The 27,859-nt window shown below is 39.2% G+C and overlaps 1 protein-coding gene and 1 long non-coding RNA gene across 2 annotated transcripts; one reads left to right on the top strand and one right to left on the bottom strand.

Moving 5' to 3' along the window:
- Window positions 1-1,418: 1,418 nt before the first annotated feature.
- MOSPD1 (motile sperm domain containing 1) lies at window positions 1,419-25,752 on the bottom strand. The gene is made up of 6 exons (XM_027534115.1): window positions 25,622-25,752; window positions 12,554-12,809; window positions 12,368-12,443; window positions 10,717-10,934; window positions 5,670-5,831; window positions 1,419-3,215 (listed from the first exon to the last, which is right to left on the bottom strand). The coding sequence occupies exons 2-6, from the start codon at window positions 12,705-12,707 to the stop codon at window positions 3,184-3,186; spliced, it is 642 nt and encodes a 213-aa protein (XP_027389916.1). The 5' UTR covers window positions 12,708-12,809; window positions 25,622-25,752; the 3' UTR covers window positions 1,419-3,183.
- On the top strand, window positions 25,679-27,495 carry LOC113887173. Its single transcript, XR_003509659.1, has 2 exons — window positions 25,679-25,766; window positions 27,000-27,495. It is a non-coding gene; the product is annotated as an uncharacterized LOC113887173 (long non-coding RNA).
- The last annotated feature ends 364 nt before the right edge of the window (window positions 27,496-27,859 follow it).

Genomic DNA, 27,859 nt, shown 5'->3' with positions numbered 1-27,859 from the left:
ATTTATACAAGTTAGAATGATAGGAAATGTTTATGATGTTAATACTACAATTTCCATTTGTTCAGGTCTAGTTTTGTGTTTCCCTGGATTGTTTTATTCTCCTTATAAAGGTTTTGGGACTCTAAGTTTAAACCTAGGGTTTTTTTTTTTTCCTGATATACTTTTTTTCTTAATTGAAGCATAATTACTATACAATATTGTGTTGGTTTCTGCCACACATCAACGTGAATCAGCCACAGGTATACATATGCCCCTTCCCTCTTGAACCTCCCTTCCACCCCTCTAAAACCTAGAGTTTTAAAAATTTTTGCTATTGTAAATGGACTCTTCATTATAAATGCTAACTGGTGCTTGTATGCATGTGTATCTATGATTTGTTACCTTGGTGTGGGGTAGTGTTTTCTATGATTCAAAATCCAGAAGTCATAACAGATTCATAAATGCAACTACCCCAGAATAAGTTTTGCATGGTAAAGACACCATAAGTAAAGTCAAAGAAAAATGATAAACTGAAAGGAAATATTTGCAACTCACATCACAAAGGGCTCCTATAAGCCAATAAGGAAAAAAACACCCACTCACCAGAAAGCAGGGGATGGCGAACCAAAAAGGTAAATAAATAGTTCTATGAAAAGATGGTCAACCTCACTTTTAAGTTAATAAAAATTAATAAGAATGAGGATACTCTTTACTGATATAGAAAGTTCTTCCGGGATATAGTGTTAAGTGGGAAAATAGCTGGGTGCAGTATAGTATTGGGTTGGCCAAAAAAATTTATTTGGGTTTTTCTGTAATAGCTTATGGAAAACCTGAACGACCTTTTTGGCCAACCCATATAGCCTATGTTACCATTTATATATAAAGCACTAAAATAAGAATCTGTATTTGGAGAAACAAAGTATATTTAAACTAATAAAAGTGGTCACTTGTACAGGGCTGAGTGGATAGGCAATGGGGTGGGCAGGGATGGTGAGCAGAGTTTTCACTGTATACCTTTTTAGTTTTTTATTTTTGAAGCATGTAACTGTTACCTATTCAAAAATTTTAATAACAAATTAACTCCCTTGGTAAATTTAAAAACTTAAGACATTTTGGCTCACATATTTCACTTCTCATTTTTGCTTATTTAACTCACAGAAACAGGAGACACCTTTAGGATACAGGGCTTCCCTGATAGCTCAAGCAGTAAAGAATCTGCCTGCCAATGCAGGAGACACAGGAGACCTGGGTTCGATCCCCGGGTTGGGAAAATCCCCTGGAGAAGGAAATGGCTACCCACTCCAGTATTCTTGCCTGGAGAATCCCATGGATAGACAAGTCTGGCAGGCTACAGTCCATAGAGTTGCAAACAATTGAACACAGAGACAAAAATTTTGAGTTCCTCAGAGACATACCCAGACAAAATGTGTAAATCAATGTAAAACTTCAGGTCTCCGTTTTCTTTTATTTTTTAAAGTAATTTCTGTTCTTTACAATGTGTGATCACATGCACACAGGCACGCACGTGCGCCTGCACTCGCACACATACACATATACACGATTTGAGATGGACAGAGAAACAAGGATAACTTTCAAACACAGACTTCCCTGGTGGCTCAGATGGTAAAGTGTCTGCCTACAATGCGGGAGACCTGGGTTCAATTCCTGGGTTGGGAAGATCCCCTAGAGAAGGGAAATGGCAACCCACTCCAGTATTCTTGCCTGGGAAATCCCATGGACAGAGGAGCCTGGCAGGCTACAGTCCATGAGGAAGCAAAGAGTCGGACACGACTGAGCGACTTCACTTCAAACACAAGGGTAATTTTTTTTTTTTTTACAAAGTTCAAAATAGATTACATTTATGTGCTTTTCAGTCATTACACAATGTACAGACATGATCCATTTAATGATTTATGCTCCCCAAATGGTTAAACAATGAAGATTTTCTATGAAAGAGTATACATAAAAGCTTTGACTTTAGAAGCAAAGTACTGTTTCTTGCAAAAACCAACATCAGGCATATATCTTGTGTTTATCCTTGAGAATACTACAGTAGCAGTGCATAAATTCATTCTGTAAAAAGATCTGGAACATGATTTTCAAGAGACTGAATGCATTGTGCTCTCAGATAAAAATCCTAAGTCAAAAGATCAATTACTACAACACTAACAGTTAAAACTGCATATATATGTTAGAGATCAGAAGAGGCTATAAAGAAATGTAAATAGTTGTGCTTCAGGGGACTTTTTTGGTAAAGTTGTTTCAATAATAAATACAAACTTATAAATACAACTTAAAAAATATCTCAGTGACTGGTATAAAATAGACAGATATCAAGGATTTTTTATGTTGATACTTGGCTTAGAGTTTAAAGGTGAAAAATCATCTCCACATAAACCACCTGGCATTGGTAGCCCCAATCTGGGCTAGTACCTTACAGTCAGGCAGAGGGCTATGGAGAAAAGACAAGTGATTTTCCTCCCATTACCATAAAGCATTATCCAGAGGTAAAGCTAGGGTGTACCAAGTAACTAAACAAATGTCTACTTTCCTTTGGAATTCTTAGACCAAATAGAATGGTCACCCTACTTCTTGGTGGCTGGACCACAACCTATTCCGCAGTTCATCAAATGAATTAAATATGTCTTCTGCGAGAGACTAAGCATGATCCCTCAGTACTTTATTCTTTTTATTACTCTCTACATATTGACTGTAAAACGTATTTTAGAAACACCATGGCAACTGTTTATAATGGTAGAGGACAAGGCATAGTTTACATAGGAACATTGATGTTCGTACCTAGGAAGTAAATGTACTTTTACTTTTAGGCTGGTCAGTTTGCTCTTTTAGGCCTTTAGCTTTGAAGGACACATGACTGCAACAATCAAAGTGAATTAGAAAAAGGATGAGGAAATAACAAATGTCTTAATTAAGTCTTTTGCATGGGTGGCTTAGATGTAAAAAGAATTTCTTCAAATAATTTCCTAAGTGTCACTCAGAAGCCTCCTTGCTATCTGTAACATAATGTGCTGGAGTCCTTGGAATAAAATTATAGAGTAATTTAAAATATATATTATATATTTGAAATGATTGTAAATCATTCAATACTTTGTAGCATGTTAATGGGGTGAAATAGAGATAAAAGGCAGTCCACATTCATATTTTCAAGATAAATGTACTTCAGAAGTCAACTGAACTCCTTGTTCATGTTCTAAATATAGCCATTGTGATAAGACCTGAAAGAAAAAATTGGAGCACAGTTAAAGATACGCATTTTACAAAATCTTTACAGCACAAAGCCAGGCACTCTACCAAGAACTCAAAATAAATTTGAATTTTGATACTATACAGATACTATAGTGGAAGATATCCAATATATAGTAATTGGCAGTCATTGGATAGATTTAAATAAATCACTAATGTCTGGCCATAGCTAATTTTTTAACCATTAAATATATCTCTCACATTTTCCAGTCACATCAGCTATAATAATAGCAGACATGGCAGTTTAAAGTGTCAGTAAACACAGCCAACTTTATCAACAAAAACAATGTAAGCCTATTTGTATTCCAGTGTCCTAGAGCCACAAAGAGACAAAAGCATATATTTCTGCTTAGCTTGTTTCTTTGGAAGAGACTCCATACATAAGAATTTTAATAATATAAGAATATACTCGGTCCTAAATGGTTCTTAAAAAGTGAGTGATGAAGTACAGAGAAGGAAAATAATCGCATAGGACTTGGGGCAAAGATGCCCCAAAAGGTTAAGCTGGAGTAAGCCTAAAAGATGAACAGGAAAGACAGAAAACAGTAAGATGGGCTGGCATTTCAGGTGAGTGAATGGCAAGAACAAGGGCATAGAGGTAGGACTGGGGCTCCAGATGAGCTTTGGGAGGTCAATAAATAACCTAATGGGCTCTAACCAAGGATTTACATAGGGAAGCAGCTAGACAATATTAACTCAGAGAGGACTCAGAGCATGGAGTCTTCAGTGTCAAACTATGGAGTTATACTTCATTCTATGGATTATGGGGAATCATTGAAGGTTGTTGAGCAGAGTGGTGGTGGTGAAACCAACCCAGAATTGAAATCAACCTGACAGTAATGTGATGGGTGATTTTGGTTGAGGGGGAAATAACGGGGATAAAAGGGGGAGGAACAGGAAGAGAAGGGACACAGATAGAAGTCAGGGAGACAACTCAGGAGACAATTTTGAAGCTTTGAAAAAAAAGTGAGCACACCAAGGAACTGAAAAGAGTTGGCATCTCAAAAGAGGTGAGAGGAGACAATGAGGAAAGAGTCATGCATCACGAGAATCCTAATCTTTGACACATGGTAGGTATTGAATAAATGTTTGTTCATTTGAACTAATTAACTATAAGATTTCAAGCCAGGATGACTGAAAGAAATGATTCAATAGCAGACAAGGGAACTAGTTTAAAGAGAAAGGATCACAATATTAAACAAGGCTGCCTTGTTCATCTTTATCACTGTATGTGCTTTGTGTATTTCCCTAAGGTCAATTCCTAGAAGTGGAAATGCTGTATAATGGAGTGTATGCAGTTTATATTTTATACATGTTTTGCATGCATGCTAAGTCACTTCAGTTGTATCTGATTTTTTGTGACCCCATGGACTGTAGCCCGCCAGACTCCGCTGTCCATGGGATTTCCCAGGCAAGAATACTGGAGTGGGTGACTATTTCCTTCTCCAGGGGATTTTCCAGACCCAGGGACGAACCTGTCTCTTGTGTCTCCTGCATCGGCAGGCGGGTTCTTTACCACTAGCGCCACCTGGGAATCCCATACAGTTGTAAATCAGCAAAAGGACAATAATGGAATAAATGTAGTATTTGGTACTAGATAAATAAGTTTGAAAGAACCAAATGTAAGCCAACAATTAAATCTTAAAATACATTTTACCTCAACATGCTTCTGAAGCAATATTTTTTTGTTTTTCTTAAAAAAAAAAAAAATCAAGCCACCACCATCACCCCATATACACATAAACCACCACTACCACCTCCAGGCCATAAAAATTGCCTACATAGGGAGGGGCAACATAGGGGTAGAGGACTAGGAAGTACAAACTGTTGGGTATGAGGCTCAAGGATGTACTGTATAACACAGGGACTGTAGTCAATATTTGTAATAACTGTAAGTGGAAAGTAATCTTTAAAATTGTGTTAAAATTTTAAAAAATTAAAAAGAATCAATTATAATCAATAGATCTTAGGTGAGCCATTTAAAGATTCTGGGCCTTGATTTATGTTAGGAATGCTTGCTTTAGGTTTAATATTAGTGTTTCTATAACTTTCATGTTTCTACAATGTATACTTTAAGTGTTTAGGATACAATTTAGTCCAGAATAGATTTTTTTAAAGAAATAATGGGATAAATAAAGGAATAATGTATTCTTCTTTTCAAGAAAAAAAACTGCCTATGCTATGCCCTGGTGGCTCAGAGGTTAGAGCGTCTGCCTGCAATGCGGGAGACCCGGGTTCGATCCCTGGGTCGGGAAGATCCCCTGGAGAAGGAAATGGCAACCCACTCCAGTATTCTTGCCTGGAGAATCCCATGGAGGGAGGAGCCTGGTGGGCTACAGTCCATGGGGTCACAAAGAGTTGGACACGACTGAGTCAAACTAGTACTAGTAGTATGCTATGCCCCAATGCATCTTTAAAACACTTACCTAAGATATAAGCAGCCACTAATTTTTGATTCACACTTAAGTGGAGGTAGAGAGGCACCAGTGATTCCACATCCCCCAGCGTGGGAAGCATCAGAGCTGTAATACACACCACTGCCAGGAAGACAGTCAGTAAACTAGGTCCTGAGGAGACAGTTCTGTTTTCTGTAAAAAGACAAGAACCCCTGAGATTTCTTCTAAAAACAACTTAGATAAAAGTTCATTCATATAGACTGGCCACCACTCACCAGGATTCTGGTTTTGTCTAACTTCTCTGATACTTTCTCCATCATTCCCATCCCATGGGCCCTTATCTGTTGGACTTATCTGGAAGCCCATTACAGGATGGAATGTTCTAGTGGCCATCATCCTTTCCCCACCACCCCACTGGAATTTGTAGAAAGTGTTTGAGCATGTATCACCTGTGTATGTTTATAAATTATAGGCATAAGTACTGTACTATTATATTTAATATGAAATATGCAAATAGAACTTTAATAGAATGGGCTAAAAACAGATAGAAATTGAAGTTCTAGCATTGTCTTCGCATACCCCTCATGCACCACTTGTGTGTACTCCGCCTTGGAGCCCACTGCAGTAGGGCTACCCTACCTTCTGGGAGTATCTTTGGTAGACCTTGAGACAGGTTTGGTCCTAATAACTGCAGCATCCTGCTACCATTTTGGAAAATGTTAAGGCACCAGAAAAGGTTCAACTTGAATGTTATTAAAACTGCCTATGAAAATTCTTGCCCTCCACTCTACCTGCATTTATAGTACAGAAGAAAACAGCAGAGACAATATCCGGCAAATAGTCTGCTAAATGAAATAACTGAGTCACAAAAGGACAAATACTACACGATTCCATTTGTATGAGAAATCTCAAATAGACAAACTCATAGAATCAGAGTAGAATGTTGGCTGCCAGGGGCCAGGTTGCTAATCAATGAGCATAAAAATCTCAGTTATGCAAGATGAGTAAGTTCTAGAGATCTGCTGTACAGCATTGTACCTACAGTCCACGATACTATATTGTACACAAAAAGTAGTTAAAACAGTAAATATCATATTGTGTTCTTACTATAATAATATAAAATTTAAAAACATTTATTATCAGGTCTGCCCTTCTATAGATCTGGCTGTACAGAACTATATAGTATTCATACCCATATTTTTAAGAAACCCACCAGCATTTTCTGTCTTACAGCTTTTCCCACTACCCTTCCTTTCATTAAAAGAAATAGCCAACAGCAACACAATCTTTGTGTTTTATTAATGAAAAACACTGTTCATTTTATTATTAGATGCAGCTTTTCTAAATTATTAATACCTTAGCTGTTGTGTGAAGCTTAATTGAGCCTCATGAAAGCCAGATAGCTGAAAACAAATTCAAAGTTTACAGTGATTATTGCTTGAGACGAAACAATAGCATAAATGCCTAAAAACAAGTCTGTCTTTTGCTAATGAATACAGTACTTTTTGTACTTGTTGCAAAGGTAAGTTTTCAAGGCAAATATTTCTGACAACTACACTGCTCAATGCAAACCCACAGTTTTATTCCCCTTGAAAGATAATTTCAAGAAATTTTTACCGTTTAGAGAAATTTCAAAAACATTCACATAAATGCTTGACATTTTTCAAAGTGGAGAGTTTTTCTGATACTACAGGGTTGTAAAAATTTTACAGATACAGAAAAAAATAAGGGTTCTTCTGTAATCCCATCTTCTTAGAGATAACACTGTTAATAGCTTGGTATATAGATCCTTGCAGATTTTATAAATGCCCATATAAACATGTAAAATGATTTTTTACTTAAATGAGACCATATTATACATACTGTTCTTAACTTTTTACTCTCACTTGGAAAAATATTTGAATCTCTTTTTATGTCAATATAGGACCATCTACCATTCTATTGTGTTGTTGTTTAGTCACTAAGTTGTGTCCAATTCCCATGGACTGCAGCCCGCCAGGCTCCTCTGTCCATGGGACTTCCCAGGCAAGAATACTGGAGTGGGTTGCCATTTCCTTCTCCAGGGGATCTTCCCCACACTGAGCCACCAGGGAAGCCCATTCTATTAAATCCTTGTAAATGTCTGCATGACATTCCATCTTTTGAATATTTGTAATTTAATCAATCCCCAATTTATAGACTTTTAGGTCATTTTCAATTCTTTATTATTATAATCAGTAATAAAGAAAGTAGTTTTCTTAAGCCAAAGAGCACTAGCTCAAACCTGGCATCAGACATAGCAGTTTTTTAGTAATATAATTAAGATAAACCCGCTAAGATTCAGATGAATCCTTTTAAAACACCTTTTTAATGACATGGGCTTTGGTATTTTGTGAAAGTATGTTTTGTGGATTTCTCTTCAACTTCTGTTAAATGAAATATATATATATATATATACACACACACATACATATAATTATATTTATGCTCATAGACAAGGTCTAGAAAGTAACACGGAACACATAAAGGCAGATTTGTTAAGTGTGTGGGATTATAGGTATTGTTTCCTTCCTTTAATTTGTTACTAAGATGTCTTTTATACAATACATAAACTTGAGAAGAATTTCTCATTTTTACTGCCTTTCACTACATTTTAAGATCCAAATATCTTGAGATATAGCCTCTAACCATTTTTCCAGCAAAACTCAAAGAGAGAACCTCACAATATTGTTGTGCCTATAACATACTTAATAAACATTTTCTACAGCTAAAGACATACAAAAATAATGACTCCCATAGAACAATCGCAATTTCTTTCAACATTTTGATTCAGAGAAACATAATGAAAAACGTAGAATTCCATATACTAGAAACCACACATAATTTACTATTAATTTAATAAACAAGAGAAGCTAAAAATATCACTCTGTGCGCCTAGATTGACTAAGTTACTGTTACACTCTATTACTTTACTCAATTTCCCGCCATATTATTAGAAGCATTGGGGTAACTACCCACAAATGGGACTTGCTGGCCAAGACTGTGGGGAGTGAGGAGCTCTACTGTGGGATTGCCCTTGCTCTACAAAGGAGCAGGAGACTTGGAAACTTTTTAAGATAAAGAACAGCAATCTACCAGACTACCAGGTGAGAAGTCCAGCCTTTCTACTGAGGCCCATGTACATATTTCCTGTATAACTAATCTGTGCCGGGCCCTGTGCTAGATGCCAAGGACATAATGATGAACCAGACAAATAAGGTGCCTGCCTTCTTGAGCTTCCTGACAAGGATGGCTTAGAGAGGTGTTTTCCCCCCCAAAACAGAGACTACCATGTACTATGCCAATATCTCCGATTCTATTCATCTACTTACTCCAATTTTACATTAGAACAATTCTCTAATGTACCTGAGATACAAAGGTTTGTTATAAACATAAAATAAGAAGAAAATGTTCAGTTAATACACATTTGTATTTTAGGATGATTTTCAATTTAATTCTAACAAATTTAAAAATAAAAGAAAAAAATATATGTAAAACACTAAACCCTCTTGGGCATCACACCAGTCTGTTAAACACAAAAGTGATCTCCAATGACCACTTTAAATTACAAAATTAACACCCAAAACCAAACACTCAGATGGCCTTTCTTCTTCTATAAGAAGGCATTTTAAAAGAGGAATCCTGCATTTCACATCTATTTATAAGTCAACTTCACAGTACTGATTGGACATCAAAGTGTCCATTTGACGTCATCAAATGTCATCAAAGTGACACTTGACAGAGATTCTCTTTCAGCTTCAAAACACGAAAAACTAGTTCTGTCAGTTAATAACAGTTGCTGAGAAGAAAACAATCTACTAACTACTACCTAATTCCTAGTCTTGGTATCACCAGTGAACCTGGGCACTCCCTGCATGGAATGAGAAGACACTTGCCTCCAGCGAATGCCTGTCTTGTCAAAATAAACATTCTAAGATGAACAAACTGATAGGGATTTAAGAATTAATGTAATGACAAGTAGATGGTTTTTATTCCTTTATATATAGTGTTGCGATTTCAAGAACAGGTGCTATCATATTTATATATCATGATCAAAAAGTCACCATGCTTTTCTATGGAAAGTTTTCTCTTCCTCCCTTTATAATAGGGTTGATGGGAGATAAAAAGAAGATCAAAGGATGGGGGAATGATGTCCAAAGAGTTGAATATGAGGATACTGTCGATGTTGAAAGAATATATCGTAACACTCCTGAATATCTAAGCTGGAAGGAAATGAGGAATGGAGAGGGATTCAATTAACAGCCCACAGGGGAAGGGGATATTATAATCTACTTAGTTTAATTAACTTCAACTTTAATGAGTTTTTTTTTCCAAAATAATATGAAAAGTACACTTGGCCTACTGCCAAGCACAATTTCTCTCCTTCTTCGAATTAATTCAATGAGAAAGGATATAGGAAAGTCACAGAAGCAAAAGTACAGAATTGCCAAATTGTGCTAGCATTGTAAAGTACAGTGCCTGCAGTCTCAGGTTTTATAGACTGAAAAGCTCTGGCAATGACTGCCCCTGCCTTACAGCCCTGTCTCAGTTCAGTTCAGTTCAGTCGCTCAGTCGTGTCCAACTCTTCACGACCCCATGAATCGCAGCACGCCAGGCCTCCCTGTCCATCACAAACTCCCGGAGTTCACTCAGACTCACATCCATCGAGTCAGTGATGCCATCCGGCCATCTCATCCTCTGTCGTCCCCTTCTCCTCCTGCCCCCAGTCCCTCCCAGCATCAGAGTCTTTTCCAATGAGTCAGCTCTTCGCTTGAGGTGGCCAAAGTACTGGAGTTTCAGCTTTAGCAGCCCTGTCTAGTGGAGTTATTTTCTCCCCTAAAAGGCCAGCTTGAGGTCTCTTGTTCAATTCTAGGTACCTGATCTCTACATTCACTTTTGAAGTAGTCAACTAGGTTTAGAGTGGCAGGTTATTGTTCTAGTAATTATTCTTTGCTCCCTGATTCATTTAAAGTAAGAAACATGTAAGACCTCAAAAGGACTTTAAAAACAACCTGAAGTAAAACAAAACAAAACAAAAAGCCAACACAACGCAAAGTACCTGGTTGAAACGACTGCTCAAAAAATAAACTTTCAGTTAAATGTTCTTTTATTCTTTTTTCCTCCTCTTCCTTTTGTTGTTCTTTTGCGGACGGGAGAAGAGTAGCCACAACCTCTTTCCTTCCTAAAGCCTTCCTCTGGCTTTGTTCAGAAACTTGGAGACGGAATTTGTCTATTACGCCATAGTGACAGGATCGGACATCTCTATGACGAATTACACTGAAACATTAAAAAAGAACAAATGCAGTTTAGGTTTCAAACAGAATTCAGCAAGAGATTTCATACATATTTACTGAGTGTTACCAAATACTCAAATACAGAAACTTGTTGATGATGTTTTTTTTTTAAAAAAAAAATCACAGTATAACCCCAAAAGAAATGGGTAATTCTTAAATATTTGATGAATAAGAGTCTAAAATAAAAGGATAGGTAAAGGAAATTCCTTTTCACAATGACATTTTTTCCTGGATATCTCTGTGTAGCAATATTCACTAAAGAGGATATATATGAAATTGTTTCTTCCCCACAGAAGTCTCAAAAATTCCTATTGCCACTTATTTATTGTTCAAATAACAAAATAACAAACCTCACCCTAGACTTCAATTAAAATTGAAGTCCATGCACAAAGGCAAAAATAAGCAATCGAATAAGTAGGTAATCCAGTAAGACCATGCAACAGAAGGCTAACAATACATTTCTGTATTTCTCTGAAAAGAGTATAAAGCAGTATAATTTTTTATGCAAGTTATCTTCAGTGCCATTCATTTTTACTTTATAAGAATAAAAAGAGAACACAAAACAATTAGGTCAAAGGTAACACATTTATGGGGCGAGATACTATATTTCTTTGGAATAGTCCTTATCATGTACACAATGAAAATCAAAGAAATATGCAAAAAAAATATCATCAAAGATACATCATTTTATGGCTCTGAGATGATGAAAATATATGCCAGAGAAAAAACTTCTGCTTCTCATTCTTATGGAAGATTTAAAGCAATACAGTTTACTTGGTAGCTTAAATTAAGGGCTGGTCATTAGATCCATCTGGTCACCTCTAGTTTTAAAGTGAAAGTTAAATATGAACAGCTTGAACAAACAATCATTTATCTGACACTTTAAGACCAAATTATCTGGAAGAGCTCAGCTAACATTTTCCAGATGAGTAGTTATACACTTGTTTCCTGTTTGTATAGACTAACTTTCAGTTTTATTACTGAATCATTTCAGATGAATTTATATTACTATTTTTCCCAGAGTGTAGCATTATTAGTCCCTCAATTGTCACTATAATAGCAAGATGTTCCAAAGAAGACTAAATTCCCTATTATAGCTAGAGAAATGTACAGGATTAAGTTAGAACTTTAATTCCATAAATCTCTCTGCTATGACTAAACGCACAACCACGAGGAAATGTTCATGGAAATATTAACACACACCTTGGCTCCAACATAATGAATTATTATGTGGCCAACCTGTTTAGAATTTCTTAGAAACTTCTTAAAAAGAATGTTGGCAGACAAACTCTCAGCAAAAATCCAAAATGTAATGAGTGCCAAGGTGGAGCAGCTTTAAGAAAAGATCTTTTGCAAGTTAAACACATAAATATCAACACACTGAAAATATGTTACCAGGAAGTGATTTTGACTTACATATCCATACAACACTGAGGCTTTACTGCACCGGCAGCGTCAACGACAACATACTTATTTGGAGTAGTACACAAAACTGAAAGAAAAAGTCACAGTGGCCATTAGTGATTTTTAAAAAATTAATTTCTACAAGTCAAAAATTAGTAGGGAGTAGTTCAATCCATACAATAGACCTAGGAGACTCACCTTTGAACTTCAAGGCAAACTCATAGGGATTATAGAGTGTCAACACTTGCTTATGTGTTGACTGGTCATCTGCATAAAATATTAGCTCTGTGGGAAACACAAAGACAGGAAGATTTCCTTCCACTAACTCTGGCTGTCTTTTTTGTTGATGCATTGGCACTAAATCCCCCTCGCTGAGGCGTCGGTTTTTACAGTCTCAAATCTACTTGGGGTTTTTCTTAAAAATCAGTTAAAAACTCCAAAGCATTTTGGCAATCTGGAAAGAGAAGAGAGAAAGCAAGCTGAGTGATAACTGTTTTTCATGAGCTAGCTGTGACTAGCATGGTTAGCATACATTAAAACAGTCCCCAAATCATTTAAACATGCCTTTGACTTTTCCTCTTGGTTTACTTATACAGGTTCTACTAAACTCTGCAAAGAAACTTACACATGCTCCTTTCACATTTGGGATATCAACCTATGATAAGTTACTTACAAACTTGAATACAGGAATAAAGAAGGCTTCCTATTTAATCACCCTTGAAGAGGTGCGACCAAAGGGTTGTCAGTATTTTAAAACCTCAGATTAAAAAAAAAAAAAGAATACATTTTGTTACAACATATTTTATGTGAGCCAATCAGAATTCTTAAAGAAGAAAAAAAAATAAAGTAAGCTTCCATGATTTACAGGGGAAAAACACAAGACTCACTTTTTTAATACTCATTATTCAGTCGCTAAGTCATGTTCGACTCTTGGTGACCCCATGAACTACAACATGCAAGGCTTCCCTTCACTATCTCCTGGAGTTTGCTCAAATTCATGTCCATTGAGTCAGTGATGCCATCCAACCATCTCATTCTCTGTCACCTACTTCTCCTCCTGCCCTCAATCTTTCCCAGAATCAGGGTCTTTTCCAGTGAGTCAGCTCTTCGAATCAGGTGGCCAAAACATTGGTGCTTCATCATCAGTCCTTCCAATGAATATTCAGGGTTGATTTCCTTTAGGATTGACTGGTTTGATCTCCTTGCTGTCCAAGCGACTCTCAAAAGTCTTCTCCAGCACCACAATTGGAAAGCATCAGTTCTTCAGCACTCAGCCTTCTTTATGGGCCAACTCTCACATCCATACAAGACTACTGGAAAAACCATAGCTTTGACTATATGAACATTTGTCAGCAAAGTGATTTCTCTGCCTTTTAATACATTGTCTAGGTTTTTCAGTTTTTCTTCCAATGAGCAAGCTCTTTTAATTTCGTGGCTGGAGTCACTGTCTGCAGTGATTTTAGAGCCCAAGAATATAAAATCTGCCACTGCTTCCACTTTTTCCCCATTTATTTGCCATGAAGTGATGGGACCAGATGCCATGATCTTAATTTTTTGAATGTTGAGTTTTAAGCCAGCTTTTTCACTCTCCTCTTTCACCTTCATCAAGAGGCTTTAGTTCCTCTTCCCTTTCTGCCATAAGGGTGGTGTCATCTGCATATCTGAGGCTGCTGATCTTTCTCCTGGCAATCTTGATTCCAGCTTGTGCTTCTTCCAGCCCAGCGTTTCTCGTGATGTACTCTGCATATACGTTAAATAAGCAGGGTGACAATATACAGCCTTGCCGTACTCCTTTCCCAATTTTGAACCAGTCTATTGTTCCATGTCTGGTTCTAACTGTTTCTTCTTGTGCATACAGGTTTCTCAGGAGACAGGTAAGGTGGTCTGGTATTCCCATCTCTTTAAGAATTTCCCACAGTTTATTGTGATCCACACAAAGGCTTTAGCATAGTCAATGAAGCAGAAGTATTTCTGGAATTCTCTTTGTTTTTTTCTGTGATCCAACAGATGGCAATTTGATCTCTGGTTCCTCTACCTTTTCTAAATCCAGTTTGTACACCTGGAAGTTCTCAGTTCACGTACTGGAGAACAGTAATACCAAAGAAGTTCTCGCATTATTGCGGATGTTCTAGGCCCCATATTAGATTTCCCAACCTGGGGATCCAGCAAAGGGACTGGAAATCCCCAGGGAATCTGACTTTGGAGGTCAGTGGGACTTGGGGAAACAGAGACTCTTGGAGGGCACAAACAAACCTTGTGCACACCAGGATGCAGGGGAAAGGAGCACTGACCCCACAAGAGACTGAGCCAGACATGTCTGTGAGTGTTTGAAAGTCTCCTGCAGAGGAGTGGGTTGGCAGTGGCCTATCGCAGGGACAGGGGCGCTGGCAGCAGCAGTCCTGGGAGGCACGTGTTGGCATAAGTCCTTTTGGAGGTCGCCTCTAGCCCTACCACAGAGCCTGTAGACTCCAGAACTGGGCCTCCCCAGGTTAAACAACTAATAGGGAGGGAGCACAGCCCCACCTATCAGCAGACAATTGGATTAAAGATTTTTTGAGCATTGGCTCTGCCCACCAAAGCAAGACCCAGTTTTCCCCATAGCTAGCTAGTCCCTCCCATCAGGAAGCTTCCACAAGCCTCTCATCCTCATCTATCAGAGGGCAGACAAAGGAGTCAAGAACTACAATCCCACAGCCTCCAGAGCAAAAACCACAATCACAGAAAGCTAACCAAAATGATCACATGGATCACAGCCTTGTGTAACTCAATGAAGCTATGAGCCATGCTGTGCAGGGCCACCCAAGAAGGACAGGTCATGGTATAGAGTTCTGACAAAATGTGGTCCACTGGAGAAGAGAATGGCAAGCCACTCCAGTATTCTTGCCTCAAGAACCCCATGAACAACATGAAAAGGCAAAAAAAAAAAAAAAAAATCATCATTACAACAATGCTTTAGTTAGTGCCTCTGGCAGCATGGGTGGGACAGTTCTCTTAATCATTTTTCTATTGAAACCCACAAACAGAAATGTCTTGAAAAGAAGCCAAATATCCAAACTTGCTGAGTTTTCTATGAAAATTCAAGTCAGTAAGCAAGCCTTGGCATGCAAGTGGCACCATGCCTCCTCCTACACAAGTACACAAGCTTTGTGAGAGCTATTTTCTTCCAACTTCAGAGACCTTTTTGGATTCCTTCTGGGGCTCTTGAATATGTTCCAGAAAGTTGTAGCTGGCAGAAGTCTGCCTGTCTGATAAGTAATGTTTCTGCATTTATTTCCTAATCTAATTTTGATCAACAACATTCTTATTTAGTTAGCACCCCAAATATGGCTTTGTAAAATAAAATGTGAAAGCAAAAATATACAATCACAGAAAATGTCTGAGTTTGTAGACCACAGCTTTAGAATAGGCCACAAACCATTTAATCCTTTGCACTCAAGTTCTCATACACTCAAAGAGAAATATTAACAAATGATTACATTGTTTGATTTCTACCAGCTATCAGGGCTGTGATTCTGACTGGGGCTTTGTCCACTTTTATCAAATAGGATACTGTATAATCATGTATGCAAATTTTTATTCTTTTTTCCCAGCTGAACATTGTTGTTGTTCAGTCGCTAACTCATGTCTGACTCTTTGTGACCCCATGGGCTGTCCTTCAACATCTCCCAGAGCTTGCTCAAACTCATGTCCATTGGTTGGTGATCCCATGCAACCATCTCATCCTCTGTCGCCCGTGTCTCCTCCTGCCCACAATCTTTTAGGTGAGGAACTATGTCAAGAGCTGCACAGAAATACAAAAATGAATAATGCACTGGCCTTGCTCTCCAGAGACTAGTCTAACTGAAGAGACAAAACAAATATTTAAGCTGCTGCTGCTGCGGCTGCTAAGTCACTTCAGTCGTGTCCGACTCTGTGCGACCCCAGAGACAGCAGCCCACCAGGCTCCCCCGTCCCTGGGATTCTCCAGGCAAGAACACTGGAGTGGGTTGCCATTTCCCTCTCCAATGCATGAAAGTGAAAAGTGAAAGTGAAGTCGCTCAGTCACGTCTGACTCTTAGCGACCCCATGGACTGCAGCCTACCGGGCTCCTTCGTCCATGGGATTTTCCAGGCAAGAGTACTGGAGTGGGGTGCCATTGCCTTCTCCGAATATTAAAGCTACTTTTATTATAATGCATACTGCTGTATATAAAGTGCTAGGGAGTTAGAAGACTGCCTGGATAATTCTACCTGGAAGAGAGGCCAGGAGATAATATTTGGGGTGGCCCTTAAAGAAAAGAAAGGCTTCTGTGTTGGGGGGAGTGAGCAGGGAGGGCATTCATTCCTGGGGATCAGCATAAGCAAAGACACAAGAATGTGAAAGGAAGAAGCTTGGTAAGGTCAGCATCCACAGGCTGCCCCAGAGCCCACTTTCTATTTGTACACTTACGGCATGCCTATAGCTCATATGTGTTAGGTTGTTGTTACTGTTTTGACTAAGCCCAAAGCACTCGACATTTTTATTAATAATAATATTTTACATCTGTTTAATTTACAACAGATTACAAACTTCTTATTAATTATATATACCAAATGAATTGATATATGTAAAGCCTTTAGCACTTGCTATAGGCAAGGTGCTACTCTAAGTATTCGTTGCTATTACTAAATTAGGAAAAGACCAGACAGACAAAAAAATGCCAGAAGGCCTCTCTTTGTCCAGTATTCTTTCCACTATACCAAACTAACTGTCCATTTCAATAAAAGAAAACTAAAGTTATTCTGAAGGGCATCTGATAAAATTATTTTACTTCTGAGTTTTTATTTGCCATGAATTTCATTTCTTTGTTAAGAGCTAGACACATTTCTATTTGGATAATGTACTCCTGGAAGTTTGGGATACTTTTTTGAATAGAAAATGATAAGCTCTACAATTACTTTCTTAATAAGCTTAGCTATCAGGAATAGAACAACCAAATTTGGCATCACTAAATAATATTCAACATTTTACTCTAAAATTCAAGGTGAGAATTTAGCTTATGATAAAAGGTAGCATCTCTAATTTGTGGAACATAGTTCAGTCAAATGTTGATAAAATCAGGTATCCAGAAAAAAAGTTGATTTTATGCCTCACTCCTTATAAAATTCCAAAATTTAATTGTAATAAATCCCAAATGGAACGAAGCTTTAAATGTATTTTTAAAAACATAAAAGCACTAGAAACCATGGGAAATCTGTTTTTTATATAATCTTAGGCTCTCTAACAACCAGAAACCAAAAAAATAATAAATTCAACTATACAAAAATTTTTAAAGTTCTGCATGGCAAATAAATTTTATAAGTAAAGCTGAAAGAACATTTTCAATTCATATCACAGGCAGTGTGTAATTCCCCTACTATATATAGAGGACTCATAAATCATTAAAAAAAGATAATGCAATATAAAAATGAGCAAACACTGTAATATTTTGTAGAAAAGGACATACAAATTGTTTTTAAAGTTACAAAAGTATGTGTAACTTCACTCACAAGAGAAATACAAACTAAATCTATACTGAAATACATGTTTTTACCTGTCAAATTGGCAAAAATAAAAATGTTTGACAGTACATGGTGGGAGCAATCAGGCATGTTCTTACATTGCTTCCAAGGATATAAATATAAATTGGCACATCCACTATACCTGCTAAAATGAAATGTATATAACCCTCAGATCTAGAGATTCTACTTCTAGGAATGTGTTGGGCATAAATATTCCCAAATATTCCCCTTGTGTGAAATCCTGTATGAGAAAGGTTTGAGGGATTTTTTTTTTTTTGGAGGGGGGTTGCTTTTTTTTTTTCTTGCAGCACTGAGTATTAATAAAATAATTTATGTGAGGCACATAGAATGAAGCTTGGCATGCAAGAAGGGCTAGATGTTGCAACAGCAAAAGATTGGAAACAGCCCAAATGGTCATTAATAAGAGATTCATTAAATTAAGTATGATAAAGTCATTTGCTGGGATACCAGCTATCTATCAAGAAGAAAGGGGAAGCGCTTTGGCAGCGTGCAATGCAAACTGTAGCGTATGCTACTTTTGGTGTGGAAAAGGGAGATAAAAGACTATGTAAACCTATTTTCTTGGATATGGGGGAAATATCTTTGGAAGGACAGCCAGGGCTGCCCCTGGAAGGACAGACTGAATGGCTGAGGACAGGGGTGAGAGGGAGTTTTCTCTGAACACTGTTTTATATCTTTTGAATTCTGAACCACATGAAGACCTAATTTAAAAGTAAAAAAAAAAAAAAAGGTTGAATCAAGCAATAACTCTACTAGAGGCTAATTTGAGAAAGGTGCCAGTTTTGAAACATAAGGAATTTAGAAACCATGTGTGAAAAATCTGTTAACTGCTCTTTCCAATTTATGGTCTTTTAATAACATTGAAAACCTTAACCTATGTGTTAAATAGAATGATTTTAATTATTTAAGATAAGTTAATATGCAACAGAAACTCAATACAATGAGAAAAAGTAAGATTTATTGAAGATGACTTGCAAACCTAGGAAAATGTAAAACTTTGTCACAAAGGAATATGAGGCAGTTTGTAAATCTGACTGAGAAGTTAAAATTAAACACACAGAACAAGTGCTAAACTCTTGTTTCTAACCTCAAGAAGTTAGTTGGCACAGGTCAGAGTAGATTATTAGCTTTAAATGATGGCTTAGTAGAAATTCTTATTTTTGAATTTTGAAGCTTTCTCTTTATGAGTTAAATATTTTCCCATGTATCGTGAATAGGCTGGCTGTCCCCTGGTCACCATTTTCAGCAGTTTACTATTTCTTTTCAGATTTCTGTTGCCATTTTTCACTTATCTTGGCTAAGATATAAATCGCCTCCCAAACTCCAACCAGTGGAGATTAGGGAGGAATTAGCACCAGGTCACCAGTGCAATATTATAGACTCTGCCAACAAACACGATGGAGTGTGACACCTGCCTTTAATTAATGGTTTTCCGGAGACTAACACTTTCTTTTTGCTCTAGTCAACGTTGCAAAATGATAAAATGCAAAAATTCTGGGGACAGATTATACATTAAGCTGGTAAAACCTCACAGCAAATCAGTTAATAAGGTTGCTTTCTGAAAGTCAAGTACACACAGAGTCAAAGAATGTCAGCTCCTAATCCTTCTCATTTTACCAATAAGAAAAGCAGGCCCAGAGTGGTTAAGGGTCTTACCCAAGGTTGCACAGGATATTGGTGGCAGAACTCTGGTCTTCAGACTCACACTTCCTTATACAATGATCATCTCCTCTGTGTCTCAGTTCAAAAATCCTGCTTCCCTGATGCTGATGGCCATTCATGCCCTCATCTCTAGAAAATTCCCCTGCTTTTCCATAAAAGAAGAATTCTCAAAGGATGACCCAAAATTCAAGTCTTGATGCATGTGTTTCCTTTTCGGTTTTATCAAGGAAAAAAACACAGACAATTTCACTCACTAAGTTGCACATACTTTCTTTTCCTGATTGTGAAAGCAGAGCTATGGCTGTTAGTAACCCAAGTTTGAGCTTCCTTTGTGGCTCAGATGGTAAAGAATCTGCTTGTAATGTGGGAGACCTGGGTTCAATCTCTGGGTTGGGAAGATCCCCTGGAAGAGGCCATGGCAACCCACTCCAGTATTCTTGCCTGGAGAATCCCCATGGACAGAGAAGCCTGGTGAGCTACAGTCCATGGGGTCTAAGTCGGACATGATTGAGCGACTAAGCACAGCACAGCACAACCAAACTTTACTTTATTCTTCCTCTCTGGATGCCAAAATTTTATGCATTCTTCGAAGCCTACTTCAAATGTCCCCTCTTTGTTGACTTCATCTACTGCTCTAATCTACAAGGATCTCAGTAATTTTATTACATTATTTTTTAATATACTTATTGCATAGAGTGAATAATTTAACATTTGTTTTATGTGGAGTAATTATGACTCCAGATTTCAGGCATAACGCTATATTGTTTTTCTCTGGGGTTGTGTTTGTTTTGTTTTGCTGTTTTGTTTTTTGCATCTGAAGACTAGACATCAATGTTAGGCATTAGAAGATACTGAACTCAGCAGTTAACCTACAGGTGTCCACTAATAACTGGCTCCTCCATCAGCTCCCTTTCCCCATAGCTGAACACCCTTTATCCGCAAAAGACAGGCAACTGATCCCAATTAGAGGAACAGTAAATCTATGGTGGCTACCTGCCATGGGCTGGGGTAAGAGGAGAACCGAGAGCATCAGCACTCCCAGCTGCCTCTCCCCTCCCCCCTCCCTCCCACTTCCCTCCCTCCTTCCCCCTTGCCCAACTAGGCCAGCAGGGTTTAGAAATCTGAGGCTCTGATATACCCCCGACATTACAGAAAGACAACACCACTCAGAGCTCCTGGTACCGGAAACTGCCTCATCCTTTTCCTCTGTACCCAAAGCACAGAAATGCAAACATGAATGAAATTTGAAAGAAAACCTTATGTGTGCACACCACCTTGTGACCAGTTTGCAAACTACTCTCCCTCTAAAAAAAAAAGAAAAAAAAGAGAGAGCGAGCCTCAACACACTGAAATCGGCACCTATACTTTCTACCCGCACTTCTGGGAGGAGACCAATACTCCAAAGTGTGACCATTTGCTATCCTTCTCACTTAGGATGGACCAGAGGAAGGGGAAGAAAAGGCTCTGAGATACACAGGGACATTTGCCCTCCCCACCCCCTGCCCTTTTTGTGGGGGGATAGGAGGCTGCAAGAAAAATGAAAAAAGTAATTCTTGGGGATTCTTGTATCAAACTGGTTCAAAGTGTGAAACAGTTAGGCATGATTCGAAGTACAGCCTGCCCCAGACACTAGTGAGCCATCTGCGTGGCTACAGTGCACCAGCTACTTCCTACCTGTCCCTGGCTCTTGTGTTTACTGATTAGGGGACCCAGCTCCACCTTCAGGCCAGTCCCCTTTTATCTGGGCATAGGGGCTATCTCTTTCTTCCATACATGGTGCAGTCTCTGCCAATGGCCAACTACATAGTATATAGTGAACAGCAATATGTTCTTTTGCTTTACTCTCACTGGTATCAAAACCTCTCTTTCCTTCCCATTTCATAAAGTCAGCTTTCCTCATCTCTGAGCTTCTAGTATTATCTGTTAGGCTTTTTAATGGCTGGTCTGTTCCTAAAATTGACTCTTTCACAAGCAATGTTCTAATGTTCATGCTATATTAGATGGTTCACTGCCCAATATTAGGCAATTTTGTTTTTATACACTTTCTAGTTTTTTTGTATAATTTGATATCTTACAAGATTGACTGCTATAAATGATATGTATTGCTAGGCTATTACATATTTAAGATGTAAAAGTTAAGTAGTGTACGTTTTAAGGTTTAAAAGAAATAAGGATGGGGAATTCCCTGGTGGTCCAGTGATTAGGCCTCTGGGCAGGGGGCATGGGTTTTATCCTGTCAGGGAACTAAGATCCTGCATGCTGTGTGGCATGGCCAATAAATAAATAAATAAAAGAAATAAGGATGCCCTCCAATAATGTCTTTTTAAAAACATTTCTTTCTAACTAGTTATTTGCAACCTTTGTTTTACAAAATCCAAATATGTCTTCAGTTATTTCCAGATGTATGTACAATTCTCAAAGTCCATATTAATTAACTATATGAAATACATATGTTGCTATGAAGAGCACTCTCAGAAGTTTGAGGATCACAAATTATTTCAACAAACATTTACTGAGCACTTATTATATACCAGGCACTGTGCTAAGGAATATGGAGAAAAGATGAAATCATGGTCTCAGCCCTCCAAAAACTCAGTCTAGTACGAAAAATGGATATACATAGTAATTAGGATAAGATGTGAGAAGAGTTAAAATGCTGATAGATACAAAATGCTCTGGGATCATAAAGAAAGTGACAGTCTGCCTTAAATAGGGGTTTGCAGTAGGAGTGGAGGGAGATGGGGGTGAATTCCAAGGAAGAGTATTTGTGGAGGCATGAAAGGGACTCTTAAAATGAGCTTTAGCATTAACTATGGTTAAAAAATAGCATGTGTGGGGGAGCAGCAAAAGAGAAGGCTGGAAAGGTAAGCTGGAGGCAGATGGTGAAAATCTTCTAAGCCAAGTTTGAGAGGTTTAGACTTGATTCTGGATGCCAGCGTTTCTCAAAATGCGGTACCAGACCAGCAGCTTCACCTGGGAACTTGCTAGAAATGCAAATACTTGGGTCCCACCTTAGACCTATTGAATCAGAAATTCTGGGGTCGGGGCCCAGCTCTCTGGTTTTAATAAGCCCTCCAAATGATTCTGATGCACACAATGCTTTGAGAACCACTGCTGCAGGCCAAGGGAAACTTGGAAGGATTCAGAACAGGGAACTGACTGGATATGATCAGAAGTAGGAGACCGGTTGCCACTCACCACTCAAGCACCGGGCCTGACTCCAAAGTAGCTACCACAAACAAAAATATTAAATGAATGTGGCATGGAGAAGTGAGGGGCTACACTAAGGCAGGAGTAATGGAGAAGAAACAGATTGTAGAGATGTTTTTCAGGTAGCTCAAGTTGAATCAGGTGACTAGGATATATCCATACAAGTGTGACCAAAATGGTTTTTATATAAAAAGCAAGCTATAATCTTGTCGACTGTATCAATTACTGAGTGTTTTAAGAAGTGAGCCACACAGACTAGAAAAAAGGGGAGGTCAAGAGCAATTTCTATGTGTTCCCACAGGGTCAAGAGCAAAGGGTGCCCTGGCATGTACATGAATTTTCTGATCTGCTTGGCAGTTCTACATCTCCCTTGAAGTTAATAAACTGGTATTAATATTAACATAGAAATCTTTTGTGAGTTTGGTTAGTATGAATCAATCCCTGAGACTGACTGATAGTTTCTGAATGTGCTGGCAAAATGCAATTTTGAAAACCTGGTACTTGTCCTGATGATCTAGTCAAGGTACTGCCAAGGGGAAAACCTGCTATAGCCTTTTTATGCCAATTTCATCACTGATCACATAGCCCATTTAATTCAGGTAGAAGCTGGAATGAGTGAAAGAATCAGACTTTGTACTATGCCCTGAAGGTCAAGAAAGTCAGGTGGAACTGTTATTTCTAATTTTGGAGGCAGGATTTAGCTGAAGCAATCTTCAATTTCCTGACAGAGAGGAGGGAGAGAAAGGTACAGGTCAACCTACATGGTTAACTTACCTAATGACCTAATGAGAATTTTGCAGAATGCGATTCCTATTTCTATTAGGACTCTAGGTACTTCTTGTTACATACTGTATGTTCCTTTCAGTTGATACCAACATCTTGGCTTATTTAACCAGCTTATTTTATCCAAGAATAGTGCCCAATCAAAAACTGCACTGTTTTGTGGAATTTGAGAGCTATAAGGGGCTCTGGAGATTAAAACAAAACTTTCACATTACAGATGAAGAAATGGAGGGCCTCAAAGAGTAAATCACTTAATCCATTTATTGTAGGGCAAGGTTCTCCAGAATGCTACAAAGTAGCAAAACAAGATTCAGAACACTAATAATCTGTTTCAGACAAGATTTAAAATTTCTCTTTCATTTTAAACTTTTTAAAATCAGAAAAAAGAATGAATTACTTTATTGAGCTATTAGAGACATGGGAAGCTTTTCTTGCAGTTTCTTGTTTTCTGCTTTTCAGAAATTGGAGTTAAATGTAAAAGATCCATGAGAAAAAAAATCGAAAGCAAAAAATTTAGGAAGAAAATGTGCAAGAATAAGTTAAGGGGAGAAACATGCATTATGTTATAAGCTATTTGTTCTGTTTTCTATCTTTGCCTATAACATGGTAATTTTGTACTGAATACTGTCCATTACATTTAAATATATTTTATAAATAAAAGGAATTCAAAAATTTCAAAGATCCTGGTATGTGAGTAAATGTCTTATTCTGAGAGTTCTAGAAATGCTTCAGAAACTACCTTAATCTTGAATCCTGTTTGGATAAGAAGACGTGAACAACTTGAAAGGAACATTTGGCCCTGTTTCCTGTTTTCCAAACTTCCCACTGCTTTATAAGCAAATATATGTGTAATCTTAAAGCTGGTGTCCATCCCCTATTCAATATCCTGTATATGGTATTTTCTCCGCAGAGATTTCCCAGCATTTAGAGGAAACAAGTGGACAAGAATTTCATCATCAAGAATATATTATTCCCGTGTGTGCCCTGCCTGAAGAAGTAGATTTTCCCCTTCTGTCTGGAATTCACATTAACACAATGCATTCTGAAAGTACACTACTATTTAGGCAAGATCCAAAGGACCCAATTTTTCAGGTTTCTGTCCTCTTTAGTGCCCTCAAAGATAAAAAAAAAAAAAAATCCGGACTTTTTCCCACCAAGTTAGGTCTCCTCGATTCTACTGGGACAGAAATGCTACTTCAGTCCAGAGAGGAGAGATGTCAGCTACTTTATCCGGGGGGGACACCACAGAGCATTGACGAAGGGTTGGAAGACTGAGCAGGGAGATCAAACGGTCCATCTTAGGACTTCAGCTCCACCAGGTTGGGGCCCTGCCTTTCCAGCCCTCGTCCCCACACCGGCCGGCTCCATGTGAAACCGGTCATGTGAGCCTGTTTACAGCAGAGCAGCTGGTGCAACCATCAGGATCCGTGCGGAGGTCCAGGAAAGGAAAAGATACAGGCCACGTACCCCTTACCAACTCCCCCCCCCCCATTATTGATATTTCAAGAAGGCGTTTCCTGTCACTCCCAGCCTCTCCGCCCCACTTTCATCGCCCTCCAGCGATCCCGGGACTCCTCGCTCCAGCCCAGCCGATTTCCTTCCAATTGCTCGCCGCGGGGACGGGCTGGGCTGGGAGGAAGGGCGAGGACGATGACAGCCTGAAGGTGTCGACCTCCCTCCCCTAGCCCTCTTCAAAACATCCGCTAAAGAGTTGTCCCTGGAGTCTCATCCCCGGGGCAACCGAACTCTGTCTGGCAGGCACCGGGAGGATCCCGAGCCAGCTGCCTCCGCCCGGGCAAAAGCGAAACACACACGAGCCGGCCCGACCCTGGGGCGGAGATCCGCGATCGGCGAGGCAATTGACAGTCAGAGATGGGGCAGCAAGGACTCCATCTGCCTTCCCCCCAGCTCCCACCCGCGTCCCGGCGCCGCGGAGCCCGGCTGTCAGTCACAGAGCCAAGCTCCGGGTTTGGGTACGGCTCATTCTTTCCGCCGGGTCTCTCGGCAACGTAACTTCCACGTCTTCCCGAAGTCGGAGAAAGTGGGTGACGGGACGGTGGGGGACTCTCACCTCGGCAACACCGGCTCCTCGGAAAGCAGCTGCGATTGCTCCCTCCGGTCCTTTGTCAGCATCTCTAAGCTGCACTGCCTGCTGGGATACCGGAGGACTCAAATACCACCTCTCTCCGCCCTCGAGGATGAGCTGCAGTTGCAGGGTGGGTGGGAAGAAGGAGAAGAGGTGGGGCCGGGGGCGGGGCCGGATCCAGGGGCAGGGCTTCCTTGCTTGCCACCTGGTCTCTGGGTTTCTCCTGGCTCTCTCTGACCTGCCCCTCCTCTCTTTCCTGCTGCCCCTTGAGGAGAATGTGAACTCTTACAGAAGACAGTCTCTCGTTGCACTTGTTAGGCAGTGATCCTTGACTTATTCCCCTACACACACACACTCACACACACACTGAGGACAGAAGCTAATTAATTCTACCTCTGAGACATCTTATTAACCACCTCTTTCTCCAAGCCATCCTCAGTGCTACAGGCTCTGTTTCGGCCCCATGATTTTTTGCTTGAACCATTGCAGTAGCCTTCTGATTAGACTCTCTCCTTCCACTCTTGTCTTTGTCTAAACCACCTCCCAGACAGCAACCAGAGGGATTTAAGATGTATATGCAACATATTACTCTTCTGCTTAAAACCTTTCAATGTCTCAACAGTATCTACAACCCCTTAGCATTTTATATGAGGTCCTCTGCAATCCTTTTCTGATAACTCAATACTTGAGCCCATCAACTGCCATTCCTGGAAGATAGTAGGGCCTGGGACAACTCAACCAGCACTGGCTGCCCCCAATACTCCCCCTTGAGAGGCCACACTGTCAGTAATGCTCATAGGCCCCTTTTGTTATTGTTCAGTTGCTAAGTCATGTCCAACCCTTTGCGATCCCATGGACTGCTGCACTCCAAGCTTCCCTGTCCTTTACTATCGCCTGGGGTTTGTTCAACCTCATGTTCACTGAGTCAGTGATTCATCAAACCATCTCTCCTTGGAGTATCATTAAAGAGAGAATTTTCAAAATTAAATTTTAATGATGTCCATTAAGGAGAATAAAATACAGCCACTCTGGGTCCCCTCCCTACAAGTATAAGGCCCAAAGGATTTCTCCCAATTGTCCTATCCAAGCAATGGGCTGCCAGTAGATTTCCCTTGGGCTCAGGCTTCGGATGCCTTTGCTCCAAGATTCCCACAGTTATAATGCCCTTCTGTCTTTGCAGTACCTATCTATCTTTCAACACCCAGTGAAAATGTCACTTCCTCCAGTAAACCCTCCAGGATTGGCCATGATCACAATTAACTCTTGCCCCACCACCATATAATGTTACTTATTCTGCTTTGGAATTCTTCCTGACTTAGGTAATCACTGGTCATGTATATGTCTTCCTTTCTCTCCTGCCTAGACTAAGAATTTCTCAAACCCACCCATAGCTGGCAGCAGAATGCCTGATCCAGAAGAGACATGATACAACTGGATGAAATCCTTCAACTTCACTGCATCTGAAGCCCTAGGTAGGCCTAGAAAGGATCCCAGGCAAAACCTCATATAACCGCCATCCTCCCTTTACTAGGACATCTCCATCTTGACTGGATCACGTGCCATTTTGCAAGCACAAACTGGTTAGGCAGCAGAGCATTGCAAAAGGACCAAAGCTTATACTTCCCTTGCAGGTCAGACTGGTTTGTGGTACAATATATAGTTGTGGAAAATGTAACTGGTATAGTTCACATGACAATGCAATGTAGAAAAACTTCATGGTGCCATAGAAAATAACTGAGTTTCCAAATACAAATATCTGTATCTCCTACTCTGGGGAAGCTTCAGACTCCTATCTGCTTCAGTCTACTGTTGGGTTCCATCCACATCCCTTCGGACCTTATAAACCATGTTACAAAGTATCCTTTTACAAAAGCAGGCATCTTACTTTGTGTTGTTCTTGCATCATTTAATGCATGTTTGTTTTCTCTCCAGTTACATTACAAGCTACACTCTGGTGTGGTTTCCTCATCCCTAAAACTGGGACAAGAATCCTTGGCCTACCCAGTTTACCAGGCTGCTAGAAGGTTCTCATCTGCTAATATTTATAGTATATGTGATAATGTAATTATGGGATGCTCTTCCAGAGTACTGTCTATTTTATTATTATGTTTTAAAACCTTTATACTCTATCACTCAGATATGTGTTTTTGACATTCCACATTAGGAACCAAAGCCTTTATTGTGAATTCCTGGAGACAATGCTTTAAATCATGGTTTCCCAAA

The sequence above is a fragment of the Bos indicus x Bos taurus genome, chromosome X, assembly GCF_003369695.1.
Source record: "Bos indicus x Bos taurus breed Angus x Brahman F1 hybrid chromosome X, Bos_hybrid_MaternalHap_v2.0, whole genome shotgun sequence".
In the NCBI taxonomy this organism is placed as follows: Eukaryota; Metazoa; Chordata; class Mammalia; order Artiodactyla; family Bovidae; genus Bos; species Bos indicus x Bos taurus.
The sequence above is the reverse complement of the archived record's forward strand: the minus strand, read 5'-3'. Positions and strand labels throughout refer to the sequence as shown.

What these genes read in the sequence shown, in the direction of transcription:
- MOSPD1 (XM_027534115.1), bottom strand. Translation starts at nt 12,707, where the DNA reads ATGCATCAACAAAAAAGACAGCCAGAGTTAGTGGAAGGAAATCTTCCT. An exon ending in GTTTGCCTTGAAGTTCAAAG is followed by an intron (nt 12,444 to 12,553) that starts GTGAGTCTCCTA and finishes TTTTTCTTTCAG; the next exon opens with TTTTGTGTACTACTCCAAAT. An exon ending in TGAGCAGTCGTTTCAACCAG is followed by an intron (nt 5,832 to 10,716) that starts GTACTTTGCGTT and finishes GTCTTTTTACAG; the next exon opens with AAAACAGAACTGTCTCCTCA.